Below are 16,789 nucleotides of genomic sequence, written 5' to 3'. Positions count from 1 at the left end.
AAGAAAGGACCACATGGCTAAAGTCAGAGTTTTTAAAATAAATGCTGGAAGTAAATAAAATATTACTTGTTCTATAAGGTACTAGTAATGAAAATGTGCAGAACTAGGAGAAGAATCATATTGCTAATATTCAGAAAAATTAGAAAATATTTGAAACAGAGAAGTGATCAGTTCTCAAATGCTGGTGGGAGCAAATTAGGTCTTACCCACTTAAGTCATCATTTATACCAGAGAGTGCATCTTCATAGAAGTTTTCTGTGTCTAACATAGCTTGATCTATATCAAACATTAGGTCTTCATCTTCTCTTGGTGTAAGTATTGAACCTAAGTCTGAGAGATCAGGGAGGTCTGGTACCGAAGCTTCCTTGGAATGAGATGGATTTGCTTCTGTCTGTTCTGCCATATCATTTTGCTCTACACAATGAACTTGTTCATGTGAAATTATTTGTAAAATTTCTTCAGCTATTTTTATTAACTGGGCTGCACAATCAACAGGTTTCGCAAGTAGTACAGGAGCTGACACAGCCTCCATGCCTCAATACTCTCCTCAGTAGATAAAATATTACTAAAAGCTGTAGCAAATGGGTTCTTGGTGACAATGTATTCTGTGGGGCTGGCAATGGTTCTGTGGTTGGTTGGTTGAGAAATTAAGCTGTTGATATGATTATGATGATGATCAATTACAGAATGAGGTCAGCGGTCCTATAACACTTTTTGATAAAGTTGGTGAATTTCCCACAAAATTTACCTGTGGTACTCGTTTGTTCTGGTAGTGGACTGCTATTATAATAACCATCAGACAGATTGTCACAGCCAAGACAAAACAGCAAAGCAGATCTAATAATACAAAAGAGAAATATAAAGATTAGTATCCTTGTGCCTTCATCTATCCTACAGGTTCTGAAGTTGAGAGGGTATCCCTAGTTATTGCTCCTTCTTTTTTGATGACTTCACGAGGATCTACTACTCATACTCTCCATGTCTCCCAGTCTTTATCTCTTCTTAGGGGATTTGAGAACAAAGTGAACACAGGTAGTTTGTCTATATTTCTTGAACATCTCTATTGAGGAAGATACATTCACTCAAGAGTCTTTCAACCTTTGCCTCATTGCCATTTATCTGTTGGTTGCTACTAAATTCTTTCTGATTTTAGCAATCCATTCTTTAAAATTTCCAATTGCCTCTGCAGTCCAGGTAATTTATGGTAAATGAAAGTCCCACATTCTCTGTCTTTTGCCAAATTTTGGACAACTTCTCTTATAAAATTAGTTTCTTGGTCATTTCCCATTACTGCTAACATTCCACATCTAGCATATAGTTCTTCTAACTTTGTCTAAAGCCATGGTCATACTATTCTTATCTGTATGTCTGGTGTGCTTTGCAAACCCTCTTTCTGAGTAAGTTTATACTTCTGTAAGGCAATATTCTTTGTAAGTTTATACTTCTGTAAGGCAATATTCTTTGTTTAAAAAATCTAAGGATTGGCCCAATATAATCTACCTGTCACATTGGTCTGGTTTACCACCCCCCCACTCCCTTTAAAAATGAGTAATAACACCCTTCAGAATCGTCCAAGTTGTTGTGTATATCAATACTCTGTTCTTTGCTATTGCTCCATAGTTCTCCATGATATGCATGTATCACTACTGGTTTAACCATTCACCTAGTAAGGGACATGCTGGTTGTTTCCAGTTTGGAGCTATTACTAATAAAGCTGTAATGAATAATCATGTACAGTTTTTTGTGTGGAAACAGGTTTTCATTCCTTGGGGATAAATGCCTACCAGTGCAATTGCTGAGTCATATGGTAGGTATATTTTGTTAGTTTTTCAAGAAACTCACAAAGTATTTTTCAGAGTGGCTGTACCATTTTTACATTCCCATCAGAAGGGCATACCAGACCTTTCTGTTTTTGCAACTTCCTGTGCATCTATCATTATTTCAAAGTAAAAAGGTTTTAAAAAATGAGTTATATATAAAAATCACAGAGATGTAATGTAGAACATAGGGAAAATAGTCAATATTATAGTAATAACTTTGTATAGTGATAGATGGTTACTAGACTTATTATAAGAAATATAAATATCAAATCATTGTACTCCTGAAACTAATATAATATTGTATGTCAGCTATACTTTAATTTAAAAAGTCTGTGGAGGACACAAGTTTTTAGTAATTTGATATATCTCATATTGCTTAATCATTTGTTTGTTTGATTCATAGTTTGTTTATTCACTCTTTCTCTTTCTGTTTACCTAGGACATGCATGTTCATATGCCCTGAGATTTCATGTGCCAAATTCTGCAACCTTAAATTGAACTGACAAGAAAAATGACTTGGGATTTGGAGGCCCTAAGACTATAGACTATAGACCTACATGAGTTTTGGGGGATCCAATTGTTTCCTCTTTGGTTTAAGTAGATTATTCTATCTTTCCGTTCTGATGAGCTCATGCATGTCCTACATGGATTGCTAAATTCCTTTCATTGGTTTCATTCGTATCTCCCTTCACCAGATTGTTGTCCCTCCTATAGGCCAGTCTGTAATTCTGTATTACATTAGCGCATACGAGGTATGATCAAACAATACAGTGAATGTTTAAATTAAAAAAATATATTACAGTAAGAAACACATTGCCCCGCTCAAAATACCCCCCCTCGCTTCAAACACACTTATCCCATCATTCTTGCCACTTTCTGAAGCAGTTCTGGAAATCCTCTTTTGTGAGTGTCTTTAGTTGCACTGTTATGGTTGCCTCGATGTCCATTTTGACTTTGGGGAAGAGCCAGAAGTCGCATCGTGCCAGATCTGGTAAATAAGATGGATGAGGACACACCGTAAATTTTTTAAAATTAAAGTTTATTGAGGTGACAATGGTTAGTAAAGTTATATAGGTTTCAAGTGTACAATTCTGTAATACATCATCTATATATCATATTGTGTGCTTACCACCCAGAGTCAATTCTCTTTTTGTTTGACAGAAATTGCCATATACCAGAAGCGATATACATGAAGCATTGTCATGATGGAAGATGATTTATGGCACACTTTAAAACATACCTTCCCTCAACCGTAGCTCACACCCGGATGACTGCACTGAACAAGTTGAAACTTGTCACACACTGCTACTAAGGTTTGGCACACCCCTTCCTATACTGAAGATCTCTGCCTTTCCGTTGGATGGCACTCGACAGCAGCATTCACCATATTTTTTGATTATGATGGAACGGTTTCATGTCACATATTGCCTCTGGTATGGCAATTTCGATCAAATAAAAACATTACGGTGTGTCCTCATCCACCTTATTCACCAGATTTGGCACTGTGTGACTTCTGGCTCTTCCCCAAAGTCAAAATGACCATGAAAGGTAAATATTTTTAACCCATTCAGGACATCAAGGCAGTCACGACAGTGCAACTAAAGACACTCGCTTAAGAGGACTTCCAGAACTGCTTTGGAAAGTGGCAAGAATGATGGAATAAGTGTGTTCACAGTGAGGGGCCGTATTTTGAGGGGGACTAATGGCAATGTGTCTTTTATTGTAATATTTTTTTAATGTAAGCATTCACTGTATTTTTTTCATCACACCTCGTATAGCTCCAGCCCATGACTAATCAAGTGTAGCTATATACCGTTGGCTAATTGTTTTCTTTGGCATGTATACACATCAAATTTCTAATTACCAGTCTTGCAAATTAGGCTTTTTTTTTTCTCTAGCCTCAGCCAAGCTTCTGCTAGTTGAGAGTATTAGAAGCAGCCATCCATCTCACTCTTTTAGGATAATGCCAAATCTATTATTGCCCTGTTCTGAGTGTGGCCCAGCTAATTGTACTCCTTAAACCTTTACTGGAATACAGATCATCAGCCAGATGGTCTGTGATTTTCACATGGAACTTGTTTGTCTCCAAAGGGCCTAGTTTGACCCATTCAGTTATAAACTATCTCCACTTAGCATAAATCCTGTCAGAACTACACTTTTTGGGGTCCAAAATCCTGACAGTAGAAATGGGTTTGCCCTATAATAATGGTAAAAACCATGACGACCAGAAGGCATGATTTTGGTTATAGGCAACTGTCCATCTGAAATATGGGAGAATGGGTACTAAAGGCATAGCAGTTTCTTTTATTAACTCACAGGATCTCTGTTTTTTGTTTGTTTGTTTTTATTACAGGACAAAGCAGTCTAATGGGAGGAAATAATTGAAAGAAATTAAGCAAGGAATTTGGCATTAATGTAGAGCTGAATCAGCTCATCAGAAGGGAAATACACAAAAAAGTATGTGTCAAATTTTACTAGAGAGTACCATCACATTTTTCAAAGGATACAATAACCCACTATGATGTCCATAGCCCAAGGGCAGAAGAGGGAGATAGGAACACACTCACATAAAACCTATTTAACGTCTGGCTTCCCTTTCACCCAGCTTTTTTTTTTCAGCTTCTCTACCTCCCTCTAGGACTCTTTTATTCTTCCCCTTTGTTGATATACCTCCATTTCTTCACCTACGAGGTGTGATCAAAAGATACAGTGAATGTTTAAATTTAAAAAAAAATTATTACAGTAAAAGACGCATTGCCATTAATCCCTCTCAAAACACTCCCCCTCATTTCGAATACACTTATCCCATAATTCTTGCCACTTTCTGAAGCAGTACTGGAAGTCCTCTTGCGAGGACTTCATCCTCCATCATGACAATACTCCCTGTCACACATCACTTCTGGTAAGGCAATTTCTGTCATTCAAACATTATGGTGTGTCCTCATCTACCTTATTCACCAGATCTGACATTGTGCGACTTCTGCCTCTTCCCCAAAGTCAAAACGACCGTGAAAAGAAAACGTTTTGAATTGATTCAGGACATTGAGGCAGCCACAACATTGCAACTAAAGATACTCACAAAAGAGGACTTCAAGAACTGCTTCAGAAAGTGGTAAGAATGATGGGATAAGTGTGTTCAAAATGAGGGGGAGTATTTTGAGGAGGATTAATGGCAATGTATCTTTTACTGTAATAATTTTTTTAAATTTAAACATTCACCATATTTTTTTATCATATTTCATATGTGTTTGAATCTATTTCACTTTTTCTGTCTCCATCTTCTACTATCCATTCCCATCATCTTTTCTTCCATCTCTCTCTAAACCGGGAAAACTTTAGAAATAAATTATATTCCATTTATCGAATTGGTATTTTATATATAGTCCCACATTACACAATCTAAACACAAAAAGCAGAGATAGAACATTTCATATTTTGCTGTATTATAAAGACAAATGTAGTTACTTATTACTTATGCAACCCTTGATTTATTTTGTCTATCACTTGGTCACCTTTGATGGGGAAAAAAAAAATCCCTGACCTATAGCCTTTACCCTGTTGATCACTGTGTTTGCTAATCCATAATTCCTATCTTCAAAGCATCTTGGGATCTAGGAGCTGGGAAGTGTGGGGAGGGCAGAGAAGATATTGAGAAACTGCTAAGTACTGCAGTACTAAGAAAAAGTAAGAGTATAACATCAGCTTATTCCACTTATGGTAATTTCCAAAGCAACCAATCCCTGACACCTTAGTTTACCCAAAGGGATATTTTGTGTAGATTGTGCTTAGCCCCAAATCACCTTAAGGGTTTTTTTTATTAGCTGTTCCCTCTGCCTGGGATCCCTTTTCCCCAGGAAAAAAATGGCTTCTTGTCATTCTGGTCTCAGCTTAAATATCATCTCTTCCGATTTTTGACCCTCCAACCTGAAAAAGGCCCTGAATCATCCCTTTCTCATTATGCATAGTACATTTTTATATTGTGGCACCTATAATTAACTCATATATTCTTGTTTACTTGTTTTTCTGTCTTCCACCCCACCCCCATATACGTATAAACTAAAAGACAAGTACTATGAGATTCGGAAGCTTGTCTGTTTTGCTTCCTGCTGTATCCCCAAAATCATGGAAGATAGGCTGCCACATAGTAGGTAATCAGCAAGTACTACTGAACAAGGAAGTAAGGGAAGGAGGGAGGGATAAATGACTTTCTGCTCTTTCACTCAGTAAATATTATCAAGTTTCAGCTATGCGTGGGGATAGCAGGAGGTACAAAGATAAACCAATTTATCAAAACATACAGTTAGTAAAATGAGCAGGTAATCTACAGATTGAGAGAAAACAATCACAAAGCATACTCATATGTCTGACAAAGTTGTAACCAGAATGCTACAACTTCTTTGTCAGAAGCTCCTACAACTCAAAAATAAAAAAGACAAACAAACCAATTTTAAAAATGGCCAAAAGATTTAAACAAACATTTTACAAAGGAAGAAAAATCAATACAGGCATACCTTGTTTTATTGTATTTCACTTTATTGTGATAGTGTGTTTTTTACAAATTGAAGGTATGTGGAAACCCTGCGTCAAACAAGTATATTGATGCCATTTTCCCTACAGCATTTGCTCACTTCATCTCTGTGTCACATTTTGGTAATTCTCATAATATATCAAACTTTGTCATTGTTATTATATCTGCTATGGTGATCTGTGATCCGTGATCTTTGAGAAATTGTTTGTGAAAGGAAGAGTCAATCAACATGCCAAACTTTCAACTGATGTGGCAAACATAATTGTTGCTTTATTTTTAAGAAATTGCCACAGCCACCCCAACTTTCAGCAACCACTACCCTGATCAGTCAGCAGTCATCAACATCAAGGAAAGACTCTCCACCAACAAAAATGTACAACTCGCTTAAGGTTCAGATGATGGTCAGCATTTTTTAGCAATAAAGCATTTTTAATTAAGGTATGTATATTGTTTTTTAGACATAATGCTATTGAACACTTACTGGCGACAGTATAATGTAACAAATTTTATATGTACTGATAAACTAAAAAATGTGTGTGATTCGCTTTAGTGCAATATTTTCTTTACTGCAGTGGTCTGAAACTGAACCTGCAATATCTCCAAGGTATGCCTGTAGCTAATAAGCACATGAAAATGTATTCAGCATCATTAGTCATCATGGTAATACAAACTAACATCACAATAAGATACAACACGCTCACCAGACTGGCTAAAATTAAAGACTAAAAACACCAAATGTTGGCAAAGATGCAGACAAGCAGAATTCTCATACATTGCTGGTGGGAGTATAAAATGGTACAACCTCTTTGAAAACATCTGGCAGTTTCTTCCAAAACTAGGCAAGCACTCATATAGTCCTAGCAAGTCTACTCCAAGGTATTTATCCAAGAAATGAAAGTTCACAAAAAAACTTTTACAAGGATGGTCATAGAAGCCTTATGCATAATACTCTCCCAAAAAAGTGGAAAGAGCCCAGGTGTCAATCAAAAGGAGAATGGACAATGGTATTGTAATAGCAACATAAGATGTCAGAGGGGTAGTAGCTTGGGGGAGGGGTTATCATTTTGTGAGGGGTGTAAATGTCTAATTATTACATTAATTTGTACACCTGAAACTAATAAAAAAATAAGTCAATACAAATAAACAGCAGTCAAGGCAGGGGGATAGTGAAAAAGGAAAAAATAAATGTTAAAAAAAGAGAATTGGATAAACACACTGGTATATTCTTACAACGTGATACTAATATTCAATAAAAAGAAAGCAACTACTCATAGGGACAACAAAAACGTTATACTTCATGAAAGAAAGCAGATACAAAAGCATACACACAGTATGATTCCATTCATATGCACTTCTCAAAAATGCAAAATGATCTTTGGTAGAAAAATGACAAATAGTGGTTACATCTAGGGGAGTGGGAACTGACTGGGAAGAGGCAGAAGAGAACTTTCTGAGGTGATGGTAATGATCATATTTTAGATAGAGTTTTGGATTACACAGGAGTTTTATTCGTCAAAACTGATGGAATGGTATTTTTTTTTTGTCAAAAGCATATCCTTTATTGAGGATAGAGGACTCAACTCAGGCCTCTTTAGAATTCCAACAGATAGATCCAAGATAAATGTGAAATCACAATCCAAATTACAAAGCAAATGAAGAAAAAAAGCCATCACGTGCAAGAGAAAGCAGAGATAGAAAAAATAGAAACAGCAGAATTAGATTCTAAATCTGAAAAAAGGAAAGTTCAAGAAAAGAATAGGTCCATTTCACTTATGAACATAAATATAAAAATCATAAGTAAAATATTATCTAACTGAATCCAACATGCTTACTCTGGTGAACTAAAATAAATCTTGTGATTCATTTCCCTGCCCTTAGTTTAGAATGCATCTATCTAGATACTTATCTAGCCATCTATCATGTAAACATGATAAATCAAGCAGGGTTTATTCCAGAAAATAGAATATGGTTTAATATTGGAAGACCTAGCAATGTAATTCATCTTAAAAAGACAGAGAGAAAAGGCATTTGAGAAAGTACATTACTTATTAATAATAAAAACTTTTAGAAAATTAGGAGTAGAAAATTTAACTTTATAAAGGACCAAAATGTACAGAAAAAATATTACTTAATGGATTAACTTTAAACACAGAAAATGGTACTGTTAATATCTGTACATCTCACTGTATGTAAATTTTACTCCTCCCAAAAAAGTAACCAAGCATAATCCCCAACCTCAAGAACTACGTATATATCAGATCTGATGCCATGCCCATAAACATTCTAATAAATGCTCACATTTGTGGAAGACCTACTACGTTTCAAGCACTGTGAAACCCAATTTTATTTTTTTTCCATTTATTTTTTAAATTTATTGGGGTGACAATTGTTAGTAAAATTACATAGATTTCAGATGTACAATTCTGTATTACATCATCTATAAATCCCATTGTGAATTAAAATAAAATCCCATTGTGTGTTCACCACCCAGAGTCAGTTCTCCTTCCATCACCATATATTTGATCCCCCTTACCCTCATCTCCCACCCCCCACCCCCTGACCCTCTGGTAACCACTAAACTATTGTCTGTATCTATGAGTTTCTGTTTCTCATTTGTTTGTCTTGTTCTTTTGTTGTTTTTGGTTTATATACCACATATCAGTGAAATCACATGGTTCTCTGCTTTTTTCTGCCTGACTTATTTTGCTCAGCATTACACTCTCAGGATCCATCCATGTTGTCACAAATGTTCATATATCATCTTTTCTTACCGCCAAATAGTATTCCATTATGTACATACACCACAACTTCTTTCTCCATTCATCTATCGAAGGACATTTTGGTTGTTTCCATGTCTTGGCCACCGGAAACAAAGCTGCAATGAACATTGGAGCACACGTGTCTTTATGTATAAATGTTTTCAGATTTTTTGGGTAGATACCCAGGAGAGGGATTGCTGGGTCATATGGCAATTCTATTCGTAATTTTTTGAGGAACCTCCACACTGCCTTCCATAACGGCTGCACCAGTCTGCATTCCCACCAACAGTGTATGAGGGTTCCTTTTTCTCCACAGCCTCTCCAACACTTGTTACTATTTGTCTTGTTGATGATAGCCATTCTGACTGGGGTGAGGTGATATCTCAATGTGGTTTTTATTTGCATTTCTCTGATGATTAGTGATGTAGAGCATTTTTTCATATGTCTATTTCCCATTTGTATGTCCTCTTTGGAGAAATGTCTCTTCAGGTCATCTGCCCATTTTTTAATTGGGTTGTTTGTTTTTTTGTTGTTGAGTTGCATGAGTTCCTTGTATATTCTGCATATTAGCCCCTTATCGGAGACACTGTTTGCAAAAATCTTCTCCCATTCAGTTGGTGGCCTCTTTATTTTGTCGATGGTTTCTTTTGCTGTGCAGAAGCTTTTAAGTTTCATATAGTCCCATTCATTTATTTTAGCTTTTACTTCCATTGCCTTTGGAGTCAAATTAATAAAATGCTCTTTGAACCCAAGGTCCATAAGTTTAGTACCTATGTTTTCTTCTATGCAGTTTATTGTGTCAGGTCTTATGCTTAAGTCTTTGATCCATTTTGAATTAACTTTGGTACATGGTGACAAATAGCAGTCCAGTTTCATTCTTTTGCACGTGGCTATCCAATTCTCCCAGCACCATTTATTAAAGAGGCTGTCTTTGCTCCATTGTACGTTTTTAGCTTCTTTGTCAAAAATTATCTGTCCATATTTATGTGGTTTTATTTCTAGGTTCTCAATTCTATTCCATTGGTCTATGTGTCTATTTTTCTGCCAATACCATGCTGTTTTGATTATTGTAGCCCTGTAGTACAAGCCAAAGTCAGGAAGTGTGATACCTCCATTATTGTTCTTTTTTCTTAAGATTGCTTTGGCTATTCGGGGTCTTTTGTGGTTCCAAACAAATCTGATGATTTTTTGTTGTATTTCTTTAAAATATGCCATTGGGATTTTGATGGGGATTGCATTGAATCTGTATATTGCTTTGGGTAATATGGCCAATTTAACTATGTTGATTCTTCCAATCCATGAGCACGGAATGTCTTTCCATTTCTTTGTGTCTTCTTCAATTTCTTTCAAAAATGTCTTATAGTTATCAGCATATAGTTCTTTCACATCCTTGGTTAAGTTTATTCCTAGGTATTTTATTCTTTTTGCTGCATTTGCAAAAGGAATAGTTTTTTGTATTTCTTTTTCTGAGATTTCATTGTTAGTATATAGGAAGGCAATGGACTTTTGTGCGTTGATTTTGTAGCCAGCAACTTAACTGTATTCTTTTTCTTTTTTTTCTTTTTTGTGATTTTTTTATTATTATTAAATTTATTGAGGTGACAATTGTTAGTAAAATTACATAGATTTCAGGAGTACAATTCTGTATTACATCATCTATAAATCCCATTGTGTGTTCATCACCCAGAGGGTAAGGGCAACTTTACTGTATTCGTTGATTGTTTCTAATAGCTTTTTGGTGGAGTCTTTAGGGTTTTCTATATATAGCATCATGTCATCTGCAAAGAGTGATAATTTAACTTCTTCATTCCCAATTTGGATGCCTTTTATTTCTTTCTCTTGCCTGATTGCTCTGGCAAGGACTTCCAACACATTGTTGAAAAGCAGAGGTGATAGGGGACAGCCCTGTCGTGTTCCTGAACGTAGAGCAAAGGGCTTCAGTTTTTCTCCATTAATTATGAGATTAGCAGAGGGCTTGCCATATATGGCCTTTATTATGTTAAGGTATTTTCCTTCTATACCCATTTTATTAAGTGTTTTAATCATAAATGGATATTGTATCTTGTCAAATGCTTTTTCTGCATCAATTGATATAATCATATGATTTTTGTCCTTTATTTTGTTTATCTGATGTATCACATTGATGGATTTGCGTATGTTGAACCATCCTTGTGTCCCGGGGATGAACCCCACTTGGTCGTGATGAATAATCTTTTTAATGCATTGTTGTATTCGATTTGCTGGAATTTTGTTTAGGATTTTTGTGTCGGTATTCATCAGATATATTGGTCTGTAGTTTTCCTTTTTTGTGCTGTCCTTATGAGGTTTTGGTATCAGGGTAATGTTGGCCTCATAAAATGAGTTAGGGAGTACTGTCTCTTCTTCAATTTTTTGGAAGAGTTTGTGCAGGATTGGTATTAGATCCTCTTTGAAGGTTTGGTAGAATTCACTAGTGAAGCCATCTGGTCCCGGACTTTTGCTTTTGGGAAGGTTTTGGATGACTGATTCAATTTCGTTACTGGTGATAGGTCTGTTTAGATTTTCCAGTTCTTCATGGTTCAGCCTTGGAAGGCTATATGTTTCTAAGAACTTGTCCATTTCTTCTAGGTTATTGAATTTGGTGGCATATAGTCCTTCATAGGATTCTTGGATGATCCTTTGTATTTCTGTGGTGTCCGTGATAACTTCCCCTTTTTCGTTTCTGATTTTGTTAATTAGTGTCTTCTCTCTTTTTATCTTAGTGAGTCTAGCTGAGGGTTTGTCAATTTTGTTAATCTTTTCAAAGAACCAGCTCTTTGTCACATTAATTTTTTCTATTGTCTTTTTGTTCTTTATTTCATTTAGTTCTGCTCTAATTTTTGTTATTTCCTTTCTTCTACTAACCTTGGGTTTTACTTGTTCTTCTTTTTCTAGTTCTTTAAGGTGTAACATGAGGTTATTTATTTGGGAGTTTTCTTGTTTCTTGAGATGGGCCTGTAATGAGATAAATTTCCCTCTTAAAACTGCTTTCGCTGCATCCCAAAAATTTTGGTAGGATGTATTTTCATTGTCATTTGTTTCTATGTGTCTTTTGATCTCTCCTCTAACTTCTTCCTTGACCCAGTCCTTCTTTAAAAGTATGTTGTTTAATCTCCATGTATTTGTGTTTTTCCCGCTTTCTTTTTGCAGTTGATATCCAATTTCAAAGCCTTGTGATCAGAGAATATGCTTGGTATGATTTCAATCTTCTTAAATTTGCTCAGACTGATTTTGTGTCCCAATGTATGGTCTATCCTTCAGAATGTTCTGTGTACACTAGAAAAGAATGTATAGTCTGATGTTTTAGGATGAAGCGCTCTATAAATGTCGATTATGTCCATTTCATCTAATGTGTCATTTAGGGCTGCTATTTCACTATTATTATTTTCTGTTTGGATGGTCTATATCCATAGCTGTCAATGATGTATTGAGGTCCCCTAGTATAACTGTGTATGTTTCAGCAGTTCTGTTTAATCTTGCAGGGATCCGCCCAGATAGGTGGGGCCAGGGGCGGGGTGAGTTGCCAGCGGTGGCCCAGAGCAATGGCGGTGACCACCACCACAGCCAGTCCTGCTTCCACAGCTCCCGCCCCTTTGCCTGAACCAGTTGGGCTGCGAATTTGTGTCTGTGGTCCACAGTTCTCAGAACAGCAAATATTCTGTTCTTTTGATCTGACACTGCTACTGCTCCGCTTCTAGCACCGGGCAGTTGGGGGCGGGGCGAGCTCTGAGAGGGTAGGGAGGCGGCGGCTAGTCTCAGTGCCTAAGGCTTCCATTCTCTGCTTGGCAGTGAGGGCTTAAACCACCGTTTTCAGCCTTCTTCCCCCAGTCTTTTCTCCGAGGTGTCTGCCCTGAGCGTTGGGTTCAGCTGTGTTATATGCTGTCCCCTCAGCCCTGTGGGAAGCGGACCCCTAGCAGTTCGAGTTCTTCCCTCTCCTGCAGCTGCGGTAGTTTCGGGAAGCAGCGAGCTCAGAGCACTAAGTTAGGTCTTCGTCCTGCGCCCGCGCGGCTCCGTCTCCGCACTTCTACCTTTCCTCCTCCCCCCTCCCTCCCCTGCTCGCGCGAATCTCCCACCTGTAGGTGATTTCGGTAGTGGGCCTCTTCGTCTTGACTGTCTGCTGTGCAGGGAGTCCTTTGTGGAGTTATTGTTGTTCGATTCATTGTAAATTCCAGGGGAGCTTTACAGAGGCTCACCTCACGCCGCCATTTTTCCTCCGTCTCCCAATTTTCTAATATTAGTACATTTAATCTTCACAATAACACTATGAAGTTACAGATGGAAAAATTGAGGATCAGAAAAATTAAGTAACTTGCCCACAGTCAAATGGTAAGTAAAGATATAGAATTGGAAATCAGCCTATGTCTGACTCCTAAAGTCCTCTGCCAGAGGCACAAATTCAGGAGCCTACAGGAGTAAAATGTGCCTTATTTACACCAGTGCTGACATCTCATTCTAAGCAGGAATAGAACTGAGAATGTTAATCTAATTTGCCATCCTTAGAAACTGGCTGAATTCCAAATTGTGAGTCCTAAAGCAGAAGGATGAAGATAGCCTGATCCAGGATCCACATCATTTGTTATAGGAATGTTGTGTCCATTTTATCTGCCTTTCCACTGACCTACTGAATTGACCCAAACACTCACAGACTATTCACCAGTGATAAAGACAAGATGGACGCGAGGGTCAAGGTTCTGCCTATTAAACGCTATCCGCACTTTCGCTTTCAAGTGGGATGTTAACGCTCCCGTCCAACTAAACAACAACAACAACAACAACAACAACAAGGATAAACTGCAGAATTGATAGGTTTAAAAATATCTGCAATCGGTGGAAACAAGGACAATATGAACTACAATTTCAGAGAACGAAGAGTCCTTCCTAAGTGAGCTGGTAATCACGAGATGTTCACTAATTCTGGGGACAAGTTGAAAATGAGGTTTGGCCCCAAGGCAGAGAGGGTCTCTACTAAGGAAAATGAGAAACCTGCATAAAGTTTGAGCCTGGCATAATGGGTTGTAAATTTAAGAAGCCTGAAATGCAGAGCAAATTTTCATTACCTGAAGTTAGTGTGGTTTCTAGGATGGCGCCTACAAATAAAAGGCTGAGTAAAATCTCCCCCAGTCTCACGGTACTTCGGAGATAAAGTGTCACTAGCGTGAAGGGAACTGTTATAAACACACTGCCCACTGCCAGCCTCTCCCGCAAAATATTACATAGACGTTGACGTTCGGAAGGCCTAGGGTGTATAATGAGTTAATAAACTCAAAGTCATCGCTAAAACACACTTTGGAGAAAGTGATTCCAAAACGTAAAAATATTGAAAGGGCTTAGTATAGCAATACATCTTAAAGAAGAACAAAATTGGATGACATATACTATCACATATCAAGGCTAGCAATACAGCTATAGTAATTATGGCAGCATGGCAGTGGCACAAGGAGAGGCAAATAAATCACTGAACCATGACACCTCACACCAGATAATAATAATAATAATAATAATAATAATAATAATAATAATTTGAAATGGATCATAGGTCTGAATATGACAGGTAAAACAATAAATCTAGATCAAACCATAGGTGAATATCTTCATGACTTTCAGTAGGTAAAGATTTCTTATTCGATACAAAAAGTATTAGCTATGAAAGAAGATTGATAAATTGGATTTCATTAAAATTAATAACTTCCATTTATCAAAAGACACCTTAAGAGGGTGAGAAGTCTCACAGATTGGGAGAAAATATGCACAATACATATAACCAACAAAGGACTTGTATCCAGCATATACATATATTTTTAAACTTCAAATCAATAAAAGACACACTATCCAATTTTTTTTTTAATTAATTAGTTTCAGGTGCACAAGACAAAGCAAAACTTAGACGTTTATCATTTATATCCCTCACACTGTGTGAACCCCCCTCCCCCCATCCACTATCCCTCTGTACGTTCCCAAAACCTCTCACCTTCCCCTTATCCCCACCCCCCCGCCCCTCTAGCAACCCTCTGTTTTTCCTCCATGTTTCCAAAACTGTTTCTATCCAATTTTTTTAAGTAGGAAAAAAATTGAATGCCACTTCACAGAAGAGAACATCCAAAAAGGCCTCCCAGCGTATGAATAGGTATTCATTATTACTACTCATGAGTAAAATGCAAATTAAAGTGAGACACACAAAACCCCACCAAAATAGCTAAAACTGAAAAAACTGTCAATAACAAGCATTGAAAAGAACACGGAGCAACTGGGACTCTCATACATAGGTGGTAAAAGTGTTAACTGGTACAACTACTTTGGAAAACCATTTGGCAGTTTTACCAAAATTAAATATACCTCTACTGCATGACCATACAATTCTACTAAGAATATATTTTGGTATATAACCAAAGTAAAAGAGTACAATTGTCCACAAAAACACATGTACAAGAATGTTGAAACTGGGCAGCCAGTTGGCTCAATTGGTTAGAGTGCAGTGCTCATAACACCCAAGTCGCTGTTCGATTCCCACATGGGCCAGTGAGCTGCGCCCTCCACAACTAGATTGAAAAACAACAACAACAACAATGACTTGACTTGGAGCTGATGGGTCCTGGAAAAACACACTGTTCCCCAATATTCCCCAATAACATTTTTTTAAAAAAAATGTTGAAACAAACAAGATGCATGTAAGTGCATGCTATATAATTCCATTTTTATGAGATTTAAGAACAGGCAAATGAATCTATAGAACAGAAGTAAATGCAGTGGTTACCTTTGAGTGGGGTGATACTCCCTAGGAAAGGATATGAGGAAGCCTTCTAGGGTCCTGGAAATGTTCTATGTCTTCATATGATTACAATTTTTTTTAAAAGAGGCATTCAACTATACTCTTATAATTTGTATACTTCACCATATGTATATCTCAAAAAATATTTTATTTTTAATTTTGGGTCTCTGTCCTATGAAACCAGTAAGGACAGTGAGACAATGATGGAGAGTCTTTCCAGGGTTGGGCAAGCCAGTCATCACAGGCAGTAAAAATGGAATGAAGTCTTAAGGATAGAGAAGGGTTCCTTTGGCCCCTGTGGCTCTCTATTTCTTGACAGTGCTAAGTAAAGCAAGAGGTCCTTATAGCTAGATGGAGTTGTAAACTGATGTAAGATGAGATAACCCACATCTTACAACAAGCTCAGAAAGACAACTGGAGCAGAGGCCATGCTATCCATCAGATAACTAGAATCTTTAATCCCATAGATTTTTATTAATCTCACTCTTATGACATTTTTGTCAGCACAACTAATCAAAAGCCATTATTTTTCTTTTAGGCAAAGTCCTACCCTGCTATTTTATGATGCCCATAACAAACTGGCAGTAAACATCTAACAAACAGTAGAATGGGAAAGGAGCAGAGAAATCCAAATCCTCTCATCTATGCTTATAGTCGATAAGCTTCTCTACATCAGGCAAGGTCAGTTACTTTACAGCCAAGGGGGACGGAGACAGTTGTGGGAGAAATTAAATGTGCCTTTGGCGAGTATAGGTTCCAGTTTCCTATTTACAATCTAATTTTTTTTTTCCATAACGCTCCCTTCTCTAGTGCTGCAGCACCATTTGGATACATGCATTCAATGCAGATTTTTTAAAAACATCTCCAGACATTACTTCTCATTGCCCTCCCCACCCCT

At 37.1% G+C, this 16,789-nt stretch overlaps 2 protein-coding genes across 3 annotated transcripts in view; one reads left to right on the top strand and one right to left on the bottom strand.

Moving 5' to 3' along the window:
* Positions 1–16,789, top strand: part of TRPC5 (transient receptor potential cation channel subfamily C member 5) — a 330,530-nt gene that overhangs the window by 195,048 nt on the left and 118,693 nt on the right. The gene's annotated exons all lie outside the window — the stretch shown is intronic.
* TRPC5OS (TRPC5 opposite strand) lies at positions 63–532 on the bottom strand. Its single transcript, XM_019717746.3, has one exon. The coding sequence runs from the start codon at positions 530–532 to the stop codon at positions 203–205; it is 330 nt and encodes a 109-aa protein (XP_019573305.2). The 3' UTR covers positions 63–202.

Source organism: Rhinolophus sinicus, chromosome 18 (assembly GCF_057876585.1).
Source record: "Rhinolophus sinicus isolate RSI-liver-muscle chromosome 18, RSI-T2T, whole genome shotgun sequence".
Taxonomy (NCBI): domain Eukaryota; kingdom Metazoa; phylum Chordata; class Mammalia; order Chiroptera; family Rhinolophidae; genus Rhinolophus; species Rhinolophus sinicus.
This window is presented reverse-complemented; position numbering and strand designations above follow the sequence as displayed.

Coding starts and splice junctions, on each gene's coding strand:
- TRPC5OS (XM_019717746.3), bottom strand. CDS start 532: ATGGAGGCTGTGTCAGCTCCTGTACTACTTGCGAAACCTGTTGATTGT.